At 54.3% G+C, this 21,213-nt stretch overlaps 2 protein-coding genes across 2 annotated transcripts in view; one reads left to right on the plus strand and one right to left on the minus strand.

Annotated features, from left to right (window-relative positions):
- Positions 1-6,985, plus strand: part of Brsk1 (BR serine/threonine kinase 1) — a 22,178-nt gene extending 15,193 nt beyond the window's left edge. Inside the window, 6 exon segments of the mRNA XM_033766045.1 lie at positions 1-91; positions 502-550; positions 633-756; positions 1,405-1,603; positions 3,059-3,148; positions 6,378-6,985. The exon segment at positions 1-91 is cut by the window's left edge and continues 130 nt beyond it. Coding sequence (XP_033621936.1) covers positions 1-91; positions 502-550; positions 633-756; positions 1,405-1,603; positions 3,059-3,148; positions 6,378-6,535 — 711 coding nt within the window. The 3' untranslated portion in view covers positions 6,536-6,985.
- A 23-nt stretch (positions 6,986-7,008) lies between these two features.
- Positions 7,009-11,705, minus strand: Tmem150b (transmembrane protein 150B). Its single transcript, XM_033766117.1, has 7 exons — positions 11,588-11,705; positions 11,269-11,380; positions 10,985-11,044; positions 10,826-10,893; positions 10,505-10,632; positions 9,422-9,605; positions 7,009-7,426 (listed from the first exon to the last, which is right to left on the minus strand). The coding sequence occupies exons 1-7, from the start codon at positions 11,628-11,630 to the stop codon at positions 7,092-7,094; spliced, it is 930 nt and encodes a 309-aa protein (XP_033622008.1). The 5' UTR covers positions 11,631-11,705; the 3' UTR covers positions 7,009-7,091.
- Between the last annotated feature and the right edge of the window lie 9,508 nt (positions 11,706-21,213).

Here is a 21,213-nt window from a genome sequence, read left to right on the forward strand (position 1 = left end):
GGCGTCGGGGGAGCCGCCTGGAGGAGTCGGCTCAACTCCATCCGCAACAGCTTCCTGGGCTCCCCTCGCTTCCACCGGCGCAAGATGCAGGGTATGGAGTGCAGAGCTGGGGGTGCAAGGGCTTCTGTCCTACGTGGGGGAGGGCGCTGCATTTCTGCACTCCGGGAAGTCCCAGCGGGGTCCTCAGGTGGGAGAGAGGCTGGCTTCCCACATCCTAAGAGAAGAAGCGCAGGAGCTGTGCGCGCACAGCGGCAGGAGTCGGAGAAGGAGGAGCCGCGCCCGCTCTGGAGGAGGAGCCCACCCGAGGCCACGCCCTCCCGCGCTCTCTTCACCTCCATTGGCCCGTGATGCCTCAGGGACGCGGCCTAATCGGGCTGCCTTGTGGGGCTCAAGTCCCCTGCCTTTGGGTTTAGCAGCTTGGATGTGAATAGGAACTCACTGCGGTCAGGAACCCGGGGCAGGACGATGACAGGTGTTGACCGAGTTTCTCCTCCCAACCAGTCCCCACCGCCGAGGAGATGTCCAGTTTGACGCCAGAGTCCTCTCCGGAGTGAGTGGAACAGCACGGGAAGAGGGGGCCGAGGGGAGTCGCCCCCACGCCCTCCTGACCACCCGCCGTCCCTCCCTCTCAGACTGGCCAAACGCTCCTGGTTTGGGAACTTCATCTCCCTGGACAAAGAAGAACAAATATTCCTCGTGCTCAAGGACAAACCACTCAGCAGCATCAAAGCGGACATTGTCCACGCCTTCCTGTCGGTGAGGAGCCTATGACCTCTCGAGTTTGGCCACGGAGAGCCACGAAGCTGAGTGCCTTACCCCCGCGGCCGGGCCGGACCTCCTCCTGGGGCTCCCCAGCTGTGCGGTTCTCTAGTCCACGTGGGGGCGGGAGGCAGGAAAGGGTTATCCCCTCCCCCCCGGGGGGCTCGAGGTGGAGAGCTAAGATCCCAAATGGCAGCTTCCCGATATAAAGGAACAGTGGGTGATTTGCCCTTTCCCTGCCACTGGGTCAGAGATGCAGAAGGAGCTGCTTTTGCTTGCCTGTGGCCGCCTTGTGTTGCTTTGCTGTAGCGCTCAGGGGACTTGCTGTTGCAGGACCTGTAGCTGTAGACAGGATTAGAGGAGGAGGGAGACAGGGGTCACGTGGTCCTGGAGACTGTGCTGTCAGGTAGCTATGAGAGTCCTCCTGCGGTTGGGTTTCACCGGTTCAACCACTCCATGTCTTTCTTGTAAGGCAGAAGAAACTACAAGTCCCAGCAGGCACCAGGGCCTCACAAGGCCTTTGCTTTCATGCTTTTCCCCCAGTGGCTGACAGGCCTTAGAGTTCCCTGGGCAGAGCCAGTGGGAGGGTGGTCATCCATTCCACCCTGGAGTCCCTCACAACATCCTGCGTCCCCACCTTTCCAGATCCCCAGCCTGAGTCACAGCGTGCTGTCACAGACCAGCTTCAGGGCCGAATACAAGGCCAGTGGCGGCCCCTCCGTCTTCCAGAAGCCTGTCCGCTTCCAGGTGGACATCAGCTCCTCTGAGGGCCCCGAGCCCTCTCCCCGCCGGGATGGCAGCAGTGGAGGTGGCATCTACTCCGTCACCTTTACTCTCATCTCTGGTGAGTCTTCTGACCAGACTGGCCCCCAGGTCAGTGCCTGGGATGTCTAAGGTCCGCAGGAGGGCAGACAGGCCCAGGAGATGCTGTTCAGCTCTGTGAGCTGCCTCCTCCCACTGACCCCACACATCCCTCCCTTCCCTGCTTTCTTTATGGGTATCTACCATGTAAATAGCAACTGCAAGGTCTCTACTTTATAAAAACCAAAACTGATTCCTGGAAACCACAGTCACACAGTAAACCATGGAAAACTAGGGTCAAACTAGGCCTCATGCCCTCACAGGGAACGGCAGAGCTCCTCCTGTTGCTTTCACTTTACCCTAGATTGGAAGGGCAAAGACAAGCACATGTCCTCAGATATCGGTACCCTGCTCAGAGCAGACATCACCAATCAAGTGCAACACTTCTTGCTGAGCTTCATTGTTGCCTTGGCAACTTTAACACCAGGCAGCCAAAGCCAATCAAGAATTGGCACAAGAGATGAAAACCACAGGAATTGCTTGCCTCCAATTCTACTTGGTTCCTGAGTCCTGCTGGCGGGCCTTGATACAACAAGGGACACCTCTATTTTTGCCCTTTGTCATTGATCTTAATATGTCACCATCAGGAGACAAGCTTGTTCGGAGGGTTTCTAAATCAGGCAGCAGGCAGTGAAACAGTCAGGTATTCCTTCACTCAAATTAGGGCTCTTTGTGTTTTGAGACACGGTCTCACTATGTAGTTGAGACTGACCTGGAACTCACTATATAGCCCAGGCTGGTCTTGAACTCACAGTGATCCTCCTGCCTCAGCCTCCCAAGTTCTGGGATTACAGGTGTGTGCCACCATGCCTGTGTAGGGCTCTTTTTATTCTCCCCCTTAAAGACTACTATGAAGACTCTTCTATTTTGGGGGGATGAGGAGGGCTCTACTGGGGGTTGAGTCCAGGGTCTTTGCAGTGAGTGACATGCCCAGCCCTTTTTTTTGGGGGGGGTACCAGGGATTGAACTCAGGACCTTGTGCTTGCGAGGCAGGCACAGAACCACTGAGCTAAATCCCCAGCTCTCCCAGCCCTTTTTTTTGAGTCAGGATCTCACTAAGTTGCCCAAGCTGGGCTTGAACTTGTGCTTCTCTTGCCTCAGTCTCCCAGAGTAGACCTTTCTCCATCTTAAGATTTTTTCTCTTTCACTATTTTTTCTTTTACATCTCTGGCTCTTCACAGCATCAACTAGACAGGAAAAGCAACAGCTTCTCTGTAAACAGAAACCAGCACCTGTTGTTAGTTTGAATGGAAGGTGTGTGAGTTTCACGGCATTTCTTAAATAACAGTGGGGAGATCCGCTTGTAAGCCACGGACTGGTGCCGGCCCCACCAGCACCAGGGAAGCTGAGTCGTGGAGGAGGAGCTGGGCCCTGCAGGCCGAGGTCCCAGGCCCTGCAGGCCGAGGTCCCTCAGCACCTCTCGCCCACTGTCCTGCAGGTCCCAGCCGGCGGTTCAAGCGTGTGGTGGAGACCATCCAGGCGCAGCTGCTGAGCACGCATGACCAGCCATCCGTGCAGGCCCTGGCAGGTGGGTGGGGCTGTGGTGGTGGGCGGCACCCAGGCCTTCTGCCACAGAGGTCAAGTCTCCGCTCTGGAGTGGGTCCCCAGCCATCCCTATCTGCCAGGGACATTTGGGCCAAAACTGGAGAAACTTGGTCACCCTCTGCAGGACTTTGATGTCCCTGGCACCCAAGAACTGGCACTCCAGCCGGACTTGTTGCTAAGGCCTAATTCCCCTGGCAAAGCAGAGGCCAGGCCAAGGCCACGTTTATTGCCAAAGTGTCCTAGTCTGTTCTGGCTGTGATAAGAAAGGACCATAAACTGGGTGACTTAGGAACAACAGAAATGTATCACTCACCACCTGCAGGCTAAAAGTCCAAGACCACGGCCCTGACACTTGGTGTCAGGCAAGGGCTCGTGCCCTGGTTTACAGTGTACGCTTTCTTGCTGGTCCCTGGCAGGAACACCAGCAGGGAGCTCACCTGGGCCTTTTTACTTTCTTCTTTCTTTTTTTTTTTTTTTTTTTTTTTTTTGGTGCCAGGGATTGAACTTGGGTCCTTATGCTTATGAGGCAGGTGCCAGAACCCCTGAGCTAAATCCCTGGCCCTTTTTTGGGGGAGTGTACTGGCAATTGATCCCAGGGTCTTCACTTACTCTGAGCTCCCTCCCCAGTCCTTGTTTATTTTTATTTTGAAACAGTGCCTCTAAGTTGCCTAGGCTGGGTTTGAACCTGCAATCCTCCTGTCTCAGCTTCCCAAACTGCTGGATTACAAGCATGTGCCACCACACCCAGTTATGAGGTCTCTTTCATAAGGGCACTAATTCTATTCACAAGGGCTCCACCCTCATGGTTAATCACCTCCCAGAGGTCTTCTTTCCTAACACCATGGAGGTATGGTCTAAGCATATAGATTTGAGGGGCACAACATTCAGCCGCCTCTCCCAGGAACAGACCTGAAGGGTGCAGTGAGGGAGGCTGTGAGGGACACAGAACCCCCTGGATCAGTCATCTGCCCTGGGGAGCCCAGCAGCCGCAGCTTGCTTTGGTTTTTTTGTTTTGTTTTTTGATACAGGGTCTCACTATGTAGTTGAGACTGCTCTGGAACTCACTATGTAGCCCACGCTGGTGTCGAACTTACAGTGATCCTCCTGCCTCAGCCTCCTGAATGCTGGGATCACAGGCGTGCGCCACCACACCTGGCCTAGAAGCCGCATCTTGGAAGGTGTCTCCCTCCCCATGAGAGAGCACAGGCAAAGGGACCCAGCAATGGAGCTGGAGCCACTGCAGCCTTATAACTGAAGACTGCACCCCAGAAATCCTAGCACCCATGCAAGAGTCTGAGGCAGGAAGATCACCTTGGCCAGCCTGGGCTACCTGTGTCAAAAAAATTTTTTTTTAAACAAACTAAAAAGAATACCATTCCAGAGTTGCCCTGTCGTTGCCCCTGTAGCCACCATAAACAAATGACCACAAACTTGGTGGCTGGCACACACAGATTTGTCACCCTTCAGTCCCAGAAGTCAGAAGGCCTGTGTGAATCTCACCAGGCTGAGGGCATCTTAAACCTGGGCGCAGGCTGTTCTCTGCTTGACCACACCCACTTCCCTGCCTGTGGCCCCTTCCTGTCCCCAGAGCTTGTGATGCTGACTGTGCTCTGACCTGACCTTAGCTGGGAAAGTTTCTTCTCCCCCTCCCCAATCTGGAGATTAAACCTAAGGCCTTTGCACTGAGCTATGTTCCCTGCCCTTCTTTAAAAAAAAAGAGAGATACAAAGTATCGATAAATTGCCCAGGCAGGGCTTCAACTTGGCCATCCTCCTGCCTCAGCCTCCCCATGTGCTGGGATTGCCGGTGGGCACCACCATACCTGGCTGGCAAAGTTCTTCTGAGGTCTCGGACTAAATTGGACATACTTAGATAATCCAGGATAGCTTCCCTGGCTAAAGTCCATAACCCTAATCACCGCACAAGCCATCTTCTTGCCCACCAGGCTATGTGGTCACGGGTCCTTGGCCTTACTAGTGAGCTTGAGCCAGGTGACAGGAAAAAACAAGCTAAAAATTGTACCTTGGCAGAGGAAGAGCAGGCTGTAGAGGAAAGCCAGGCTGGCTGTTAGATGTCTTCAGTGGGGATGGCAGAAGGGTGCAGTGGCACCTCACGGGCAGGATCAGGTCCTGCAGCTCACAGGATGGCCCTCACCACACAGGCCCCAAATGTCAATAGCACCCAGGTCAGAAACCCTCCTATCCCTTTTGGTTGCTAGGCACAACCAAAGAACAGATCAGGCCCACTGGATCCCTTTGCCTTAGCCACCAGGGATGCTAAAAGGGTCCCCCTCAAAAGATGTACAACCAGCAGGCACCCCAGGAAACTTCATCACTTGTCTCATAAAGAGAATGTCACACACACCTGTAATCCCAGCACTTTGGGAGGCTGAGGCAGGAGAATCACAATTTCAATCCCAGCCTGAGCAAGTTAGAGAAACCCTAAGGGCAGGGGAAGTAGCTCAAGATGAAGGCCCTAGATTCAGCTCATCAGTACTGGGGGGATAAAAAAGATAGGGTGCCTTGGAAACAGCCTTTCTGGTTGCTCTGGCAACAGGCCAGCACCCCTTTTCCCCAGTAATCAGCATCTGGAGCAGCTGATCTGCCTCTGGAGGGGGCATTTCAGACCCCTTGAAATTACCCGACTCCCCATTGCAGTGCCCAACAGGAAGTGGCCTCAGCGGGGAATTGGGGAGACCAAGCCAAGCTGGCCTGCAACCCCTGAGCCACACGCAGCACCATTCCTCAGAGCACCTGTCCCGAGACCTAGCAGTGGACTCTGTGTCACCCGCCCCCCAGCTGTCCCTGGGAGTCCTCTTTAGAGCCTGTTTGTTTTGAGACCAAGTCTCACTTTATAGCTCAGGCTGGCTCTGAACTCACTATGTAGCCCACGCCAGTCTCAAACTCACGGTCATCCTCCTGCCTCAGCCTCCGGAGTGCTGGGATTACAGGTGTGTGCCACCACGCCCGGTGAGAGTCCTCTGAAGTTGGGCCCAGGCCTCATCCGGACTAACTTGGCCCAGTTTCCAGTGCCACATGGGTTTGGGGGCCCTGGGATGCAGTCCCCGTGCAAGAAAGCCGTCTGTTGGTGATCTTGTCCCCCTGGCTGCCACCTCTGGGGTACGAGGTGACATGGATGGAAACCTCCACCCCTCAGGCTTCCCAAGACCCACAGCAGGTACCGCAGCCCACTCCCAACTTCCTCTCCCACAGATGAGAAGAATGGGGCACAGCCCCGGCCTGCTGGCACCCCACCCCGAAGCCTGCAGCCCCCACCCAGCCACCCGGACCCTGAGCTGAGCAGCTCTCCCCGCCGAGGTCCCCCCAAGGACAAGAAACTCCTGGCCACCAACGGGACCCCTCTGCCCTGACCCCAGGGGCCCAGGGAAGGAGGGGATCCCCCTCCACCCCCCTTCCCTGCCCCCCAACTGTGAATCTGTAAATAAGGCCCAAGGAGTCCATCGGGAGGGGGACGCAGAAACCGGCCTTGCCCTGCAGGGATGGGGTCCAGGGCTGTGCCCAACGGGGAGGGGGGCAGGGAGCTCTTTCTATTTTATTTATTGATTAATTTATTATTTTATTTATTGATCAATCTCTCTGCGGGTGGGGGAGGGATGGGAGCTGGTTGGGGTGGCTTAGCAGATCCGGACAGGGCCCTCTGTCCCTGTGTCGTCCCCACCTCCCCTTCCTGGGCCCCCCTCCCCCACCTCCCCCGTCCCCACAACCTTCTGTACGGATTTGCTCTCCCGGAAGGAGTTCTGGTTTCGCGTGATCCTGCCTGCGTCCGTGTCTCTGATTCTGCCAGCGGCAACAACAACAAATAATAATAAATAGCCTTGATCAGGGACAGAAGCTGGCCTCCGCCTCTCTCTTCCTGGGCGCCCCGCCTTGCAGAGGCGGGATGGGCGTCGCAGCGGCTCCAGCCTCCTAGACCGCGGGACAGGAGGGACCCGCAGCGCAGTCCCTTGGGCTGGAGAGCCCCCACGGTTCTTCTTGGGGGTCCCGCGGGCGGCTCCAGCCCGCTTCCTCAACAGGCGCCAGCGAGGCCGGTTCTGAGCACCTGCGGGGGTGTCGGGGCGACGGGCTGGGGCTGGGGCCGGGGCTGGGGACGGGGCCTGGCGCTGGCCGCAGGCACAGGGTGCAGCCGTCCAGGCCAGAAAAGTCCACGGCGAAGAGGCCGAAGAGCACAAAGAGCAGCATGGCCAGGGCCCATTCACAGGCGGCCGCGGCGGAGCGCAGGGGCCAACTGTGGAGGACGAGCACTGGGCCGGGTTAAGGGCCACCTGCTCCGTGAAGGGGTCGTGCTCGGCGCCACTTCCACCCACACCCCTGTGGCCCTGGCCCTGGTCGCACCGGAGACCAGGTCTCCGTCTGTCCCAGGATCCTTTCTGTACAGGCGCCATTAGTAGTGCAGCCCCAGTGTTGAAAACACTGATTCCTTTTGTTAGGTTGAGACCAGGCCTAGGTAGTCCACACTGGCCTTCAACTCACGATGTAGCCCGGACCGGCCTCAAACTCTCAGTAATCCTCCTGCCTCAGCCTCCTGAGTGCCAGGATTACGGCGAGCACCACCACACTGGCTCCACAGTGCTCCTTGTGCAGCTGACCTTTCCTGATCCCCTGAGGGCCCTGCCATTTCCCCTCGACGCCATTGCCAGCCCCTCCAGACCGTTTCCTAAATCTGCCCCTGGGCCCCCCACAGGACCTGATCTCCCCCCAGATTCGCCTTCCTGGTATCCCCACCTCCAAAGCCCTGCTGCCATGCACTTGGTGCCATGGCAGACACACAGGAATCCCCCCGCCATGTCCCCACCCTGCCCACTGGCCACCCCTTGCCCTGTCCACCTCTACTTCTCTGCCCTATCCCTGCCCTGGCTCCTCAGAGCCTCCAGATCTATTTCCTGGCCAGGCATGGTGGCGCACACCTGTGATCCTAGCTCTGGGGGCGCTGGGGCAGGAGGATCAAATTAAATGACAGCCTGGAACATCAAGAGAGACCCTGTCTTGGAAAACAAAACCAGGGCCAGGGGTTTAGCTCAGTCCTGCCGCCACCTGCCTCATAAGTGCAAGGACCAGAGTTTGATCCCCGGTACCAAAAAAAAAAGAAAGAAAAAGAAAAAACCAGGAGCTGGGCATGGTGGTGCACATCTGTAATCCAAACATGCAGGAGGATTGCTGTGAGTTTCAGGCCAGCCTGGAATACATAGTAAAACCCTGTCTCAAAACTCACAGAAGGCTGGGGATTTAGCCTGGTGGTACTGCCACCTGCCTCACAAGTGCAAGGTCCTGAGTTCGATCCCTGGTACCAAACAAAAAATCTTTTTCTACCCCAGCAATGCGGGTATCCTCCGAGCTCTGAGACCTCAGAAAGTTGTTTCTGGGCCTCATGGGACAACTTATTTCTTGAACCTCCCCTTGGAGGGTCCTCTTTCCCTCATCTCCTCCAGTCTAGACCAAGCCCGCCTCTCAGGCTAGCTGAGACAGACACCATTCCATTCACCCAGGGGACCCTAAGGCCTCTGTGTGCCAGACAGTGGGGACAGGTGGCTGACGAGGCTGGCAGCACCCTGGCCCTGTGGATCTCACAGCGAGAGGGAGGTATACACCTCCACACCAGGCCTTCCCGTCTGCAGAGACTCCACAGTGCCCCCATAGCAGCCCGGCCTCTAACCCATCCTCTCCGTCAGCTCAGAGCCAGCCCTGGCTTTCCTACTAGCTGTGATGCCTGGCCCAGACATCCCTGCACAGCCTACAGCAGCCGCGGCAGCAGGACCAACTGGCTCCCACCGGCCCCTGCAGCCCACTTGCCTGGCTCCCTGCGGCCAGGCTGTGACCAGCCCTGCTGCTCTGGAGACTTCTCAGGGGCCACCTGCAGGCCACCACGAAGCCCGCCAGGGCTTGGTTGGGCTCAACCTGCCTGAGCCTGTGTCCATGCTTGATCCAGGCCTGCAGCAGCTCCCCCAAGGTGCTGAGTGCTAGGCCAGGCAGGGAGCTGAGCTCTTCCCACGTACCATCCCATCCACTCCTCACAACCCTGCCCTCGGTGAGAGGGGAAACTGAGGCACGGGAATTTAAGAAACCAGTGGAAGCGTCCCCCAACTCCTATGGGGAGAAGCTGGGACTCCAGTCTGGAGCTTCAGCTCGGTGTCAGCGCTTTGCCAAGAGGCAGCTTGGTCCTGTGTGGAGACCCAGAGATGGGAAGGGACCCCACGGTGGCGCACATCAAGGGTGGGAACCACCCAGCCCCGGGAGGATACTGGCCACGATGAGGAGGCTGCACAAGGTGCACAGGCCCAGGCGCAGCGGCCGGATCCAGGGCTCTCCGGGCTGGGGCAGGCTCTTCACCCGCCAGGACAGAAGGAGCTGCAGCCAGAAGTAGATGTTGCCCACCACAAAGGCGAGGAAGGCCCCCACCAGGTGCGTGGGCTTCTGGTGTTTTTCCTGGGAGAGGGAAGGAGAGTTGAGATGAAGCGTGAGCGGAACAAGGGTTGCGTCCTCACAGGGGAAACACATTGCCTCCAAGGGGCAAAAATCGGTTCTTGGGGGTACAAGTTGTTAGATATTACAATGCTGTGTAACTTACAGCACATAGTATATGTAAAAGCGTTTAAATATTAAACATTTCAGGGGAGTGAGAGGCAATCAAAGAAATGTCTCTAGGCAGCTCCTGAGGGAAGGAAGCGCTGCGGCAGGAATGTCCCGGTACTGGAGCAAGGGACACAGGAATAAATGGAGGAGCCAATGAACCGATATGCAAATAAGACGGCACCAACTTGCCTGAGACCTGGGGTCTCCCCCAGCTCTCATTTCAGCAAGAGAGGCTGAGTGTCAGAGATGTGACAATAACATAAAACAGCAAAAATTAATCAGTCAGATTCTTCTCACTATTTGGTTCATTCGCTCTACAGGTACCTATATTTTCTAGGGTTAGTGAATCTGAGTTCATGTCTGAGCTGTGACAGCAGCTGATGGGAAGACTCTGGGGTACCTCAGGACCACCCCCCTAGAGAGCTGGTGCACAGGGACCGTGCCTTCCGACTCCTACAGGGAGAGCGCACACATCCAGTGTGCCAAAAGCCAAGAAGTGGGGAGTCAGGCTGATTTCATCAATAAACGAGAGTAAGGAAGGAAGATGGCGCAAAAGTCTCCCAGCCTTTTTGGGCTCCACAAGGTCCAGTGGACACAGGGCTGCCTGACAGCCTTGGGCCCAACACTGAAGCTGCAAGCCATGGGGGGACTACAAGTCCCAGCAGTCAGTGTGAGCCAGGCCCACAGAGCAAGTGGGCTTTGGTGGCGAGGCACGCCGGGAGTTGTAGTCCACTATGCCCGCTACGTCTCACCTGAAAGTTACCAACCACCGAGGTCCCTAGAGCACAGAAGAGCCCAGACCACAGGGTCAGCTTGTTAAGCCATGTTCTGACGCCCCAGTCCCGGAGCTGGTAATAACGCACAATGCAGATCCAGGCAGCTGGGAAGAGAGGGAAGTGGGCAGAGACCAGAGACAACCCGGTCCTTAGCAGAAGTTGGGGAGGCTGGGTGGGTCCAGACCCCCAAGTCTGAGGAAGGAGGCTGAGCCTGGACCCCAGGTCAGGGGTGGGGGAGGCAGGGTGCTGCTTGGCCGGTTGGGGTAGCAGAACCAGGAAAGGGGTGGGAATACTTACCCGCAGCAGCCCCCACATTGAGAACCTGGCTGAAGATGCAGCTCTGAGGAGGGTAGGAGCCACAGATACTGGAGAAGACAGGAGTTATCTGTCATGCTGTGGGACCTCCAAGCCAATGCACACCACTTGCTCCTGTGGGTGCCCACATACCCCAACTACCTGATGTAAGGGAAGCCATGGGTGAGGTTCACAGACCCGTTGACGACAGCAACTGCAAAACTAAGTTGGGAGGAACACAAGGGAGCAGGTATGGGGTGTTCAAGGACAGCTTGTCTTTCTGTTAACCAAACATAACGCTTCATTCTGTAAACAAAACAAATCTCGACATCCTACACCCTCCTCCCTCAGACCCAGGGTCCGGGCCCAGCCTCCTCCTCAGACCTGGGGTCCGGGCCCAGCCTTCTCCCTCAGACCCTGGCACACACCCTGCCTCTGACACTTACACAATCCAGACGCCAGCGTTAGCCCAAAGTGCCAGGAAGATGGGCAGAAAGGATAGGTAGCTCCACATGCTGGGCCTGAGGGGAAGCACAGGGGCCAGGGCAGTCTCTGGGCCTGCAGGTGAGGAGCCAGTGCTCAGGTGTGAGGGATCTCGGCCTCCACACTGCCTCCCTGGCTGCGCTGGCTCCAGGCAGAAGCCATTGCGGGATTCTGACCAAAGCCAGCTGGGCCTAGCTGGCGACACTTCCCCTCTTCCCGTGCTTCCTGCTAATGTTCTGTTCTGCCTTCCGCCCAGCCTGCCCCACCGGCCAAGGACCCTACCTCCAGTCTCTTCCTTCCTAGGGTCAGGTCTGAGTGCCAGCATGGCTGGAAGGTTTGCTGGGTGCGGCCGTCACGCAGGCAGGTGGCTGTCAAAGTCCAAGCAGCAGGAGCAATGGTGCTCCGCTCTGCCCTGGGTCTGACTGGCCACTTGCCATGGACCTCACCCCAAACCACCACTTCCTATCTTCTGAGAACCCAGTAGGCAGAAGTTCAACTTCAGGGAGCCCCTAAGTTCCTTTCTTCTATGGGATCAGTGTGCAAATTCCTAGCCCATATCTTCCCCAGGACCCAGAAATCTGAGTCTCCAGTGCTCTACCTCTCCCTCTTCCTCTTCTACTGGGGATCAAACCCAGGACCTTCCCACTGAGCGACATCCCCAGCCGTTTTTCATTTTATTTATTTCTTTATTTTTGGTATGGAGAGTTGAACTCAGGACCTTGCACTTGTGAGGCAGGCGCAGCACCACTGAGCTAAATCCCTGGCCCATTTTCATTTTGTTTTGAGACAGAGTCTTGCCTTGCTGCTCAGGCTGGACTCAAACTTACAGTCCTCCTGCCTCAGCCTCTCAGAGGTTGGCCCCCTTCCTCCCTTGAGACCAGGGCTCCACCCAGGCCCACAGCCCTCTCTGGAGTACATGTATTATTCAGCCCCCTTACCTGCTCAGGGACAAATTGTCCAGGCCCCCAGTTCCAGATTCTTGCATTCAGGGTGTAGTTTCTGTCCCTGCGCTGCCTGCGGTGGGGCCAGAGACCCAGCTTCCCCTTCCCCTTACTCTTTCCCTGCCTTTCTTTCTCTGCCGCGCTGGAGTTCCCCAGGCAGGCCATGTGTGGGTGGAGAGGGGCCTTGCTGAGGACATCTGCTTCTGAAATCCTCATTCCTGTCACAGTCAGGGCCACCCCTGGACTCTGCCCGCAGCAAGGCGATACCAGATGTGGCCCCTCAGCCTCAGAGCAGGACTGTGAGCCAACGTAAACCCTTTCCTGCCTGAGTGACCCCAAGTGCTGAGTGATCTCCAGAGTCCTGTGGGGAGGACTTTAGGCTCCCAGGTTCTCAGAGAGGAAGATGAGAAAGTGGGAGGGATAGAGATGGTCACCAGAAATGTTTGGGACCAGAGACCCACTGACGGATGGTGAGGAAATCAAAATTCAAAGGTTGCCAATGTCCTAAAGGACTTGGATGTTACCCTGAGGGTACTGGAGAGCCATAGAAGGTTCTTGAGCAGGGAAGAGTGAGAAGAAATGACACTGGTAATGTGCAGAGAGAAAGGAGATAATGACTGCGAATGCCCCACTCATCCCAGGCCCTGCCCTGTGCTCTGTGTGGGTCCTCAGTAACTCTCCTGAGTCCAAGGTGCCATGACCATCTTTACAGGTGAGACTCCCTGCCCCTCAAGGAAATAGAATCCCAGCCTTCTACATTCAGCCGTTTCCCCTTAGGGAAATGACTAGGAAAATCCCAAACTTCTCACACTCGAGAGTTGAAGTGCTGGACATGGTGGTGCACACCCGTAATCCCAGCACTTGGGAGGCTGAGGCAGGAGAATCTCTGTGAGTCTGAGACCAGTCGGGAGATGTAGTGAGTTCAAGGCCAGCATGAACGACATAGCAAGATACAAAAAAAAAAAAAAAAAAAAAGAAAAAAAGAAAAAAGAACTGACCCTCAGAGTTGTGACATGGCACCCAGAATGATGGCTGCCATGTAGTATCCACTGTTTCCATCCCAGCACTCTGGGAGGCTGAGGCAGGAGGACTGTAAGCTTGAGTTCACCCTGGGCAGCATAGCAACTTAGGGAGACCCCATATCAAAATAATAAAGAGGGATAAGGGTGTAGCACGGGGCGGAGGCCCTAGGTTCAGTCCCCAGTGTGCCTATAAAATGAAACCAGAGGTAGCTGTTTCCAGCCTTGCCTTCGGGGTTTGGTGAATGTCAAGTAAAGAGAAAGTGACCCCTGGCTGTGTTGTCACTGCACAGCTGGCCTGGTCTTCAGCGGCTCTGCTCCACGTGTGCAGGCAGTGGGGTGGGCAGAGCCTCTGCTTTCCACCGGGTAGCAAGCGAAGCTGAGGGAGGCTGCAGCTGCAGAGAGCAGTGGGGGCCGCCCTGCCCTCCCCACCCTGCCCTGTCCTGCTCACGTCACGAGTCATTGACCCTTTGCTTTAGGGGACCTGGCTTAACGTGAGCACAGCCATCTTGGCGGGGACCTGGCGCATGTCCCCACCCACACAGCTGTGAGGTTGGTCGGCTCAGCTGACGGACCTCTTAGTACCTTGTTTTCGGTTGGGTTTTGTTGTTGTTTTTTGGTACCAGGGATCGAACTTAGGTCCTTGTGCTTGGAAGGCAGGCAGCAGAATGTTGTTTGTTTTCATTGAGACCAGGTCTTGCTAAGTTGCACCAGGCTGGCCTCAAACTCTCCATCCTCCTGCCTCAGCCTCCCAAGTAGCTGGGATTGCAGGTGTGCACCACACTACCAACTGCTGTGCTCAGCATCTATGCCCCTTCCTCCCATTTCAGTTTTCCAAGAGCCCTCTCTCTTGCTGCCACTCAAGACACCTGCCCCGAGTCCCTGAGAAATCAGAATCTGCAATCCTAGGTCTGTCAGCCTCTTTCTTTGTTCTTTTTGTTGTTGTTGCTTTGTTTTGTTTGGATTTTTGTTTTTGTTTTTGTTTGGTACTGGGAATCGAACTTGAGTCCTTGCACTTACAAGACAGGCGGCCGAACCACTAAGCAAAATCCCAGGCCCTGTTTTGTATTTTTTGAGACAAGGTCTCTGTAGGTAGTTCAGGTTGGCCTTGAACTCACCATGGAGCCCAGGCTGGACTCAAACTTGTGGTGATCCTCCTGCTTCAGCCTCCTGAGTGTGGAGATTACAGGCGTGCACCACCACGTCAGGCAGCTTTCTTTGGTCTTGCAGCCCCTTCTGTCTTTTTTGTACACCGGGGATTGAACTCAGGTCCTTGTGCTTGCAAGGCAGGCCACCGAACCACTGAGCTAAATCCCCGGCCCTCAAAGCAGTGCTTTTGAGAGTTAGTAGGTAGAGGAGCCTGGCCGTATGAGGGAGGTGATCCAGGAAGCAGATGGGTTAGAAAAGCAAGACGGAGATGTGTTATGTGGGTCCAGTTGCTACAGCCCATGTAATCAAACAGGACTCAGGTCCTTGTGCTTGCAAGGCAGGCCACCGAACCACTGAGCTAAATCCCCGGCCCTCAAAGCAGTGCTTTTGAGAGTTAGTAGGTAGAGGAGCCTGGCCGTATGAGGGAGGTGATCCAGGAAGCAGATGGGTTAGAAAAGCAAGACGGAGATGTGTTATGTGGGTCCAGTTGCTACAGCCCATGTAATCAAACAGGAACTCATAAAAGTCCTAAACGTGCAAGAACTGTGTGGGGTGCGGGAGACAGAGGAGAACATTGCAGAACGGAGCAGGCCTGGGAGAAGGAGGCGGGTGAGGGGCTGCAGGGCGGGGAGGGGAGGGAAGGTGACTGGTAGGAAAGTGTTCCAGAGCTGGGTACACAACATCCAACATCGCAATATGGGAATGTGCTGGACACCACCAGATTGCCCACCTCAAGGTGGTTCCAGAGGCAAATCTTGCATTATGTGAAATCTTCAACAAAACAAGCTGGGTGTGGTGGCACATACCTGTCATTCCAGGGCTCTAGGAGGCTGAGGCAGGATGATCTCAAATTCAAGCCCAGCCTGGGCAATTTAGTGACTTAGCAAGACCCTGTCTCCAAATGAAAAATAAAAAAGGGCCGAGGATATAACTCAGTGTCAAAGCGCCCTTGGATTTGATCATCTGATTCAATCAACCAGTCAATCAATGAGTCCAGGGTTGTTGCTCAGTGCAAAGGCCCTGGGTCTGATCCCAAAGGCCAAACACAGAAAACAAAACAAAATAAGCATCGCCCTAGTTCCTCACACTGGGCAGGACAGCCCAGCCCTTGAGGTGGCACCCCTGGAAAGAGGGATTCCAGCCCAGACGAGGGGTCTAGGCAGTCTGGGAGCCCATCTGGAAAGGGTGAAAAAGATAAAATGAGGATTCGATCTGAGGCAGCTGAGACACCAGTAAGACTGGAGGAGGTCGGGAGGGTGGATACAGGCCATGGCCTCAGCGTTTCCTGAGAGGAGGTGCCTGAGAAGGACTCACGCTGCCAGTCTGCTGCCTCCCACCGGAGCCCCTACCAGGCCCTCGCCTGGGCTAGCACCTGGCATGGTCGATGTTCTGCTTATTCATTTATCAACTGACAGACGTTTGGGTTAGTTCCGCCTTTTTGTGGTAGTACTGGGGAGGGAACCAGGGCCGCACACTGAGCTAATCAGCAGACTTTTTTTTTTTTTTTTTTTTTTTTTTGGTGTTGGAGATCAAACTCAGGACCTTACGCTTGCAAGGCAGGTGGCGTGATGGGGGAGCTAAATCCCCGGCCCTGCAGATTTTTTTTTTTAATGTTTTGCTTTGAGACAGAGTCTTGCTAAATTGCCCAGGCTGGACTTGAACTTGCAATCCTCCTGCCTCGGCCTCCCATGCTGTTGGGATTACAGATGTGCAACACTAAGCCTGGCTAATGTCAGCGTTGGCTTGGTTGTGAGATGGTTGATGAATATGCTCTTTAATTCTGAGCTAGTTTGACAAAATACAAAAAGCCACAACAAAACAGGCAGCTGATGCAGGTGGTGTCTCTGCCCTACAAAAGCCCTGCCATCTCAGAGCAGATGGAAAACAGAACACAGAACACAGGGTGGGATGTTCCAACCAGGAGATAACAACTAAAGCCCAGCATCTTTCCAATGCCAAGTCACCCAAAACATCCACACACCTGCCTTGATCGCTGCATGGTTTCTTCTTTTTTTGTACTGAGGATTGAACTTGGGACCTTGCGCTTGCAAGGCAGGTGGCGGCACCAATGAGCTACATCAAAGAACGAATTCCTAGAGACAGTGGAAGGTAAGCGTAGGAAAGGTGTACAGGAGATGGCTCCCGAGACAGGAGGGCCCTGCGCGGCCTCCGAGGCCCATAGGCAGGAGTGATTTACACAGCAGAGCCACAGCGTGGGTCCAACCGCCACACCCACGGGATTACAAGTACAGCTGCTTTGGTACCGCCGACCCAGTCAGGAAGCGGGTCTCACAGCAAGGTACGCAGAAAGAACAAAGCATTCTGGGTGGGACGGGGCCCACGCTGTGGTCACCCACCTGGGCGGCGCATGTCCATCTGGGCTTCCTGACCAGTTGGTGCCAATGACGGTGTAACTCCAAGTTCCTGCTCGTCCCTCAGGGAGGCTGCAGGCCTGGCCGGGGCATCTTTGTCTCGGGGCCCGGCCGCCTTCTGCTGCACCTCTGCCAGTTTTGATGTGTTCTCGTCTTCTGCGCTGACACCCTTGAGGGCCCATCCCCGTCTGACTGCCTATTCGTTTCTGTCTAACTTCGCTACCTATATTTGCTTGTCCCTCTGAAGAGGGGCAAAGGGGCAAAGACCACTCTGGATACTTCTGGCTAGAAGGCATCGCCATTGTGCTCAGCAGTCAGACTCTCCTCAGCGAATCTATGCAGAGCCTTAGCAGACGTGAGGTGTTCTCCTTTTGGGTAGGCGTATAGCTCTAAGTCTGGAGGGGACCATGCCAAAGAGACGGTTAAGCGAAAGAAGATCACTAAGACTATTACGAATACAACCACCAAGTGTTACCACCAGGAAGAGCCAGTAACAGCCACCCACAAGGAGAGGAAGGGCAAGCCCAGAGAGCGTCAGGATCTGATGTGGCGTTCACCATCGAGACGTTTGCAGAAGGGTCAGGAACAATGTAGGCACAGCATTCACTGTTTGCAATGCCATAAGTTCCTCCTGGCGCTGCCGTTAGGGTGCCTGAGGCCACCCAATTCTGGAAGACAGCTTGCCTTATTAATTTGACTTCCTCATTTAGGAGAGAGATGCCGGCCAAGATGTCCTTCCAGGCTCATTGAGTAGAGTTAGTCAAGGCCTCTATATCCTCTAACCTCAGGGAAGGGACACAGACAGCAGCCAGACAACCACATGAGGGAGACACACTCCTGGACCACCGATGTCTCAGATGGGGTAAGTCTGCGCATTGACTGATATTCTAGACACTCCTACCTTGTGACCACACAAATCCCAGTGTGCATCTCCCTATCCATTCTGGGGGTGTCCAGGGCCACAGAGTAGTTCCTCAGAGCCAATAAGTGCCTTTGGGGGCTGCCCATCTAATACCAGGCAATTAAACCAGTCTGTTGCAAACCAGTCCTCCACCTGTAAAGTTATGATGTGTCCACCCCGATGAGAACAGGAGTGATTTCTCCATTCCCGATGGAAAGGGGCCTCTCCACGAAGGTGTCCAAGACTGGGAGTTAACCATACATAATCATCCCATATCCGGAAGTACCCTCTTGCGGTCTGTGATTGTTTGCTTTAGCCACAGGCCCCTCACTCTTATTTAATAGGTGTTCTGCTAGCACCCATAGAGAGGCTTCTGCGGAATTCTTAGAAAAAATCTGATTATGTCCATGACTGTTAAGGGTGTAGTTTGAAGACCACTCGGTTACTCTGTGACAGTGGGCTAAACTATGAACTACTGAGCTTTCTTGTGTCTCATGAGTGTGGTCCGGTAGCTTATTCCAATCGTCTCCTTGAAGTGGGGAGGCGGGGACACCCACCAAGGGAGTCCTGTTGTACTTGACAAGAAGAGCAGGCCACATGTCCTGCAAGACGTTTGCAGTAATGACTGTGCACATTCCTGTGCCCACACCAGAAAGGAGTTAGACTCTCCTTCAAGTGGTATGAAAGTAATTAATAAAAGGGCTAAGAGTAACATCTTAGATTACTTATCTGGAGACTTTGTTTTCTTTCTGAACAAGAACTCTAAGTCTTCTGTGGGTTCTCAGGAGGCTGCTCACACTCGGGGACAGTCTCTGGTTCCCAGGACTCCAGTTGGGTGTGGTGTAGCCTGAAGTCCAGGCCTGCTACTGTGACGGTTGATGGGGTTGACAGGATCACGGTGTATGGTCCTTCCCAAGTTGGTCCTAGGAAGGAGGATGAGGGGAGAGACTTTACCAGTACAAAATCTCTGGGGTGGAATATGGGACTTCCCTTCTCTTTAGGCTGAGCTGCCTTTAGCTGTTTTAGAGTCTGTTGGAATTTAGGTAGTGAGGTGACATCTTTTCACAAAGCATCTGTTTCTCTATTGAAGAGAAAATCATTGGTGAGAAAAGGGCATCTAGCCAGGTGTGGTGGTGCACACCTAGAATCTCAGCAGTCCGGAGGCTGAGGCAGGAGGATTGCCATAGATTCAAGGCCAGCCTGAGCTGCAGAGTGAGTTCAAGGCCAGGATGAACTACATAGCAAGACCTTGTCTCACAAAATAAGAAAAAAAAATTTTTTCTTAAGGGGGCATTTATAAAACATTTCTAAAAGACTGAGGCCTAGAGTTTGAGGTGTATTTCTTACATGGATAAAGGCTAAAGGCAGTAAGTGAGGCAAGCCGCTATAGGTGAGTTTCCTGGGTCATTTTGCAAAGATGTCTCTCTAGGGTCTCGTTCATTTTCTCTACCTTTCCCAATAACTGTGGCCTCCACCCACAGTGAAGGCAACAGAGAAGGCCCAGTACCTGAGAGACACCCTGTGCTGCCTTAAAAGAAGGCCCATTATCACTTTGCAAGCTCTTTGAAAGTCCAAACCTAGGGATGATTTCTGAGGCCAGACCTTAACCACCTCTTGTGCTTTTTCCATTCTGCAAGGGAAGGCTTCCACCCAATTAGTAAAATGCCTACTCAGACCCGTAAGTATTGGGGACCCTCACTCTTGGCAGATGAGTAAAACTGAGCTGCCAGTCCTCCCCAGGCTGTTTACCGAGGCTGTGCACACCTGGAGGGGCCGTGGTCCTTGAGGAGGACTGTTTTTTTGTCAGAGCTCGTATGTCCTAACTACCTGTTGAACTGTCCAGGAGAGTCTCTTTCCTGTGAAAAACTCTGAGGCCTCCTGGTGGGCCTTGTCTCTCCCCAGGTGAAAGTATGGCTGTGAAGACTTAATTGTCCACTGATTAGCACCAGGAAAGAACAATTTACCCTCATCTGGCTGTAACCATCCTGATGGGTGGAACTGACACCCATGGGAGAGAGTCCACCCGATCTGAGTGAGAATATTTGGGTCCGATGTGATCGAGGGACCCCTCCCCAACCAGGGGGGCCTGGGGGAAGGAGAAGCAGCTTCCTGTGCAGCTTTGTGGGCTGGTTGGCAACCTTGAGATACTTCATTGCCTCCTTTTCTGGTGCCCTCTGCGGTGAACTCCCGCCACCTTGGAGGGCATATAGATAGATGATAAAAGTTCCCTTTATTTGAATGGCTGGTCCTAGAAGTACAGCCTGGTATTTAAGGAGTCAATTGTCTGATAGCCATGGGCTCCCTTTGAAGAAAGAAGTCCTGCCACACTGTGAGGGGTTATACGATAAGGTCTTTGACCTGGGAGCAGAAGAGCGGAGGCAGCCACCGCCCTAAGGCACACAGGCTATCCTTTTATTACTACTTATAATAATCCATGACTCAGATACCCTCCAGGCTGTTGGGCAGGCCCTCAGTCCTGCACCAGGACCCCCAAAGCCATGCCTGCTTCTCAGCGACATAGATTGAAAGGGTGACCCATCCAAAGGCTCAGTGCTGGGCAGTTAGCAGCACCTGTTTACACTTCTGGGATGCAGTTTGAGAATCCGGTTCCCAGGTTAAAATACGGGTATCTGCCTTCTGGGCTTCCTTTATAAGAGATAGAGGGGCTGTTCAAGGGGCTAATCACAGGTGGCGAGAGACTATAATTCTTAGGAAGCCTCTTAGCTGTTTTGGGTTTACTTCTTTCTTGCCCCAGTCTTTGGGTTCCCTTAGATATGATAAGGCCCAAATATTTTACCTCAACGCTGCGAAGTTGCACCTTAGACCTAGAGACCCTGTGACCTCCGTGTGCTAGAAAATCTAGCAGGGTTGTGACTGGGGAAAATTCGAAAGAGGCCATGTCACGGGAGAACTCTTGTCCAGAAAGGTGAGGACATCGCTGAACCTGTAAGGAAGCACAGTCCGCATCAGTTAGAGGCCTGGTCCTGTGACGATTTTTCAAGGACAAGAAAGAAACTGGAAACCTAGATGCAAAGGAAAACGAAAGAAGGCATCTTTTAAACCTAACACTGAAAACCACCCAGCATCTTGTGGGATCAGGGCGAGGAGAGTGCATGGGTTAGGTACCACCAGGTGGATTGGCACCAAAGCCTCATTTACCAACCTGAGGTCCTGGACTGACCCCACTCTCCCAAGACTGGAGTCCCGAAGGGGCTATTACAAGGTGTGAGCAAACCTTGTGCCCCAAAGTTATTGATTATAGGCAATAGCTCTTTTTTTGCTAAGTCTTAGAGGGTACTATCTGCAGTGAGGAAAAACAGTGAGGTCGCAAAATGTAATTGCACCGGAAGCTCTCACTGCCCTTCACGCGGCAGGATTTCTCCCATTCCCATGAGAGGGAGCCAACATACCTGACCTGGGTACAGGCATAAAACAAGACAAGATATCGCTGCCCCCCCGGGGGGGGTGGACTTTCAGGTAGGATCAAAAAGGAATGGGACAAAGGAAGTTATCCCCAGGTACAGCC

The sequence above is a fragment of the Fukomys damarensis genome, unplaced genomic scaffold (genome assembly GCF_012274545.1).
Source record: "Fukomys damarensis isolate Sample0158 unplaced genomic scaffold, DMR_v1.0_HiC HiC_scaffold_19, whole genome shotgun sequence".
NCBI classification, from domain to species: Eukaryota; Metazoa; Chordata; class Mammalia; order Rodentia; family Bathyergidae; genus Fukomys; species Fukomys damarensis.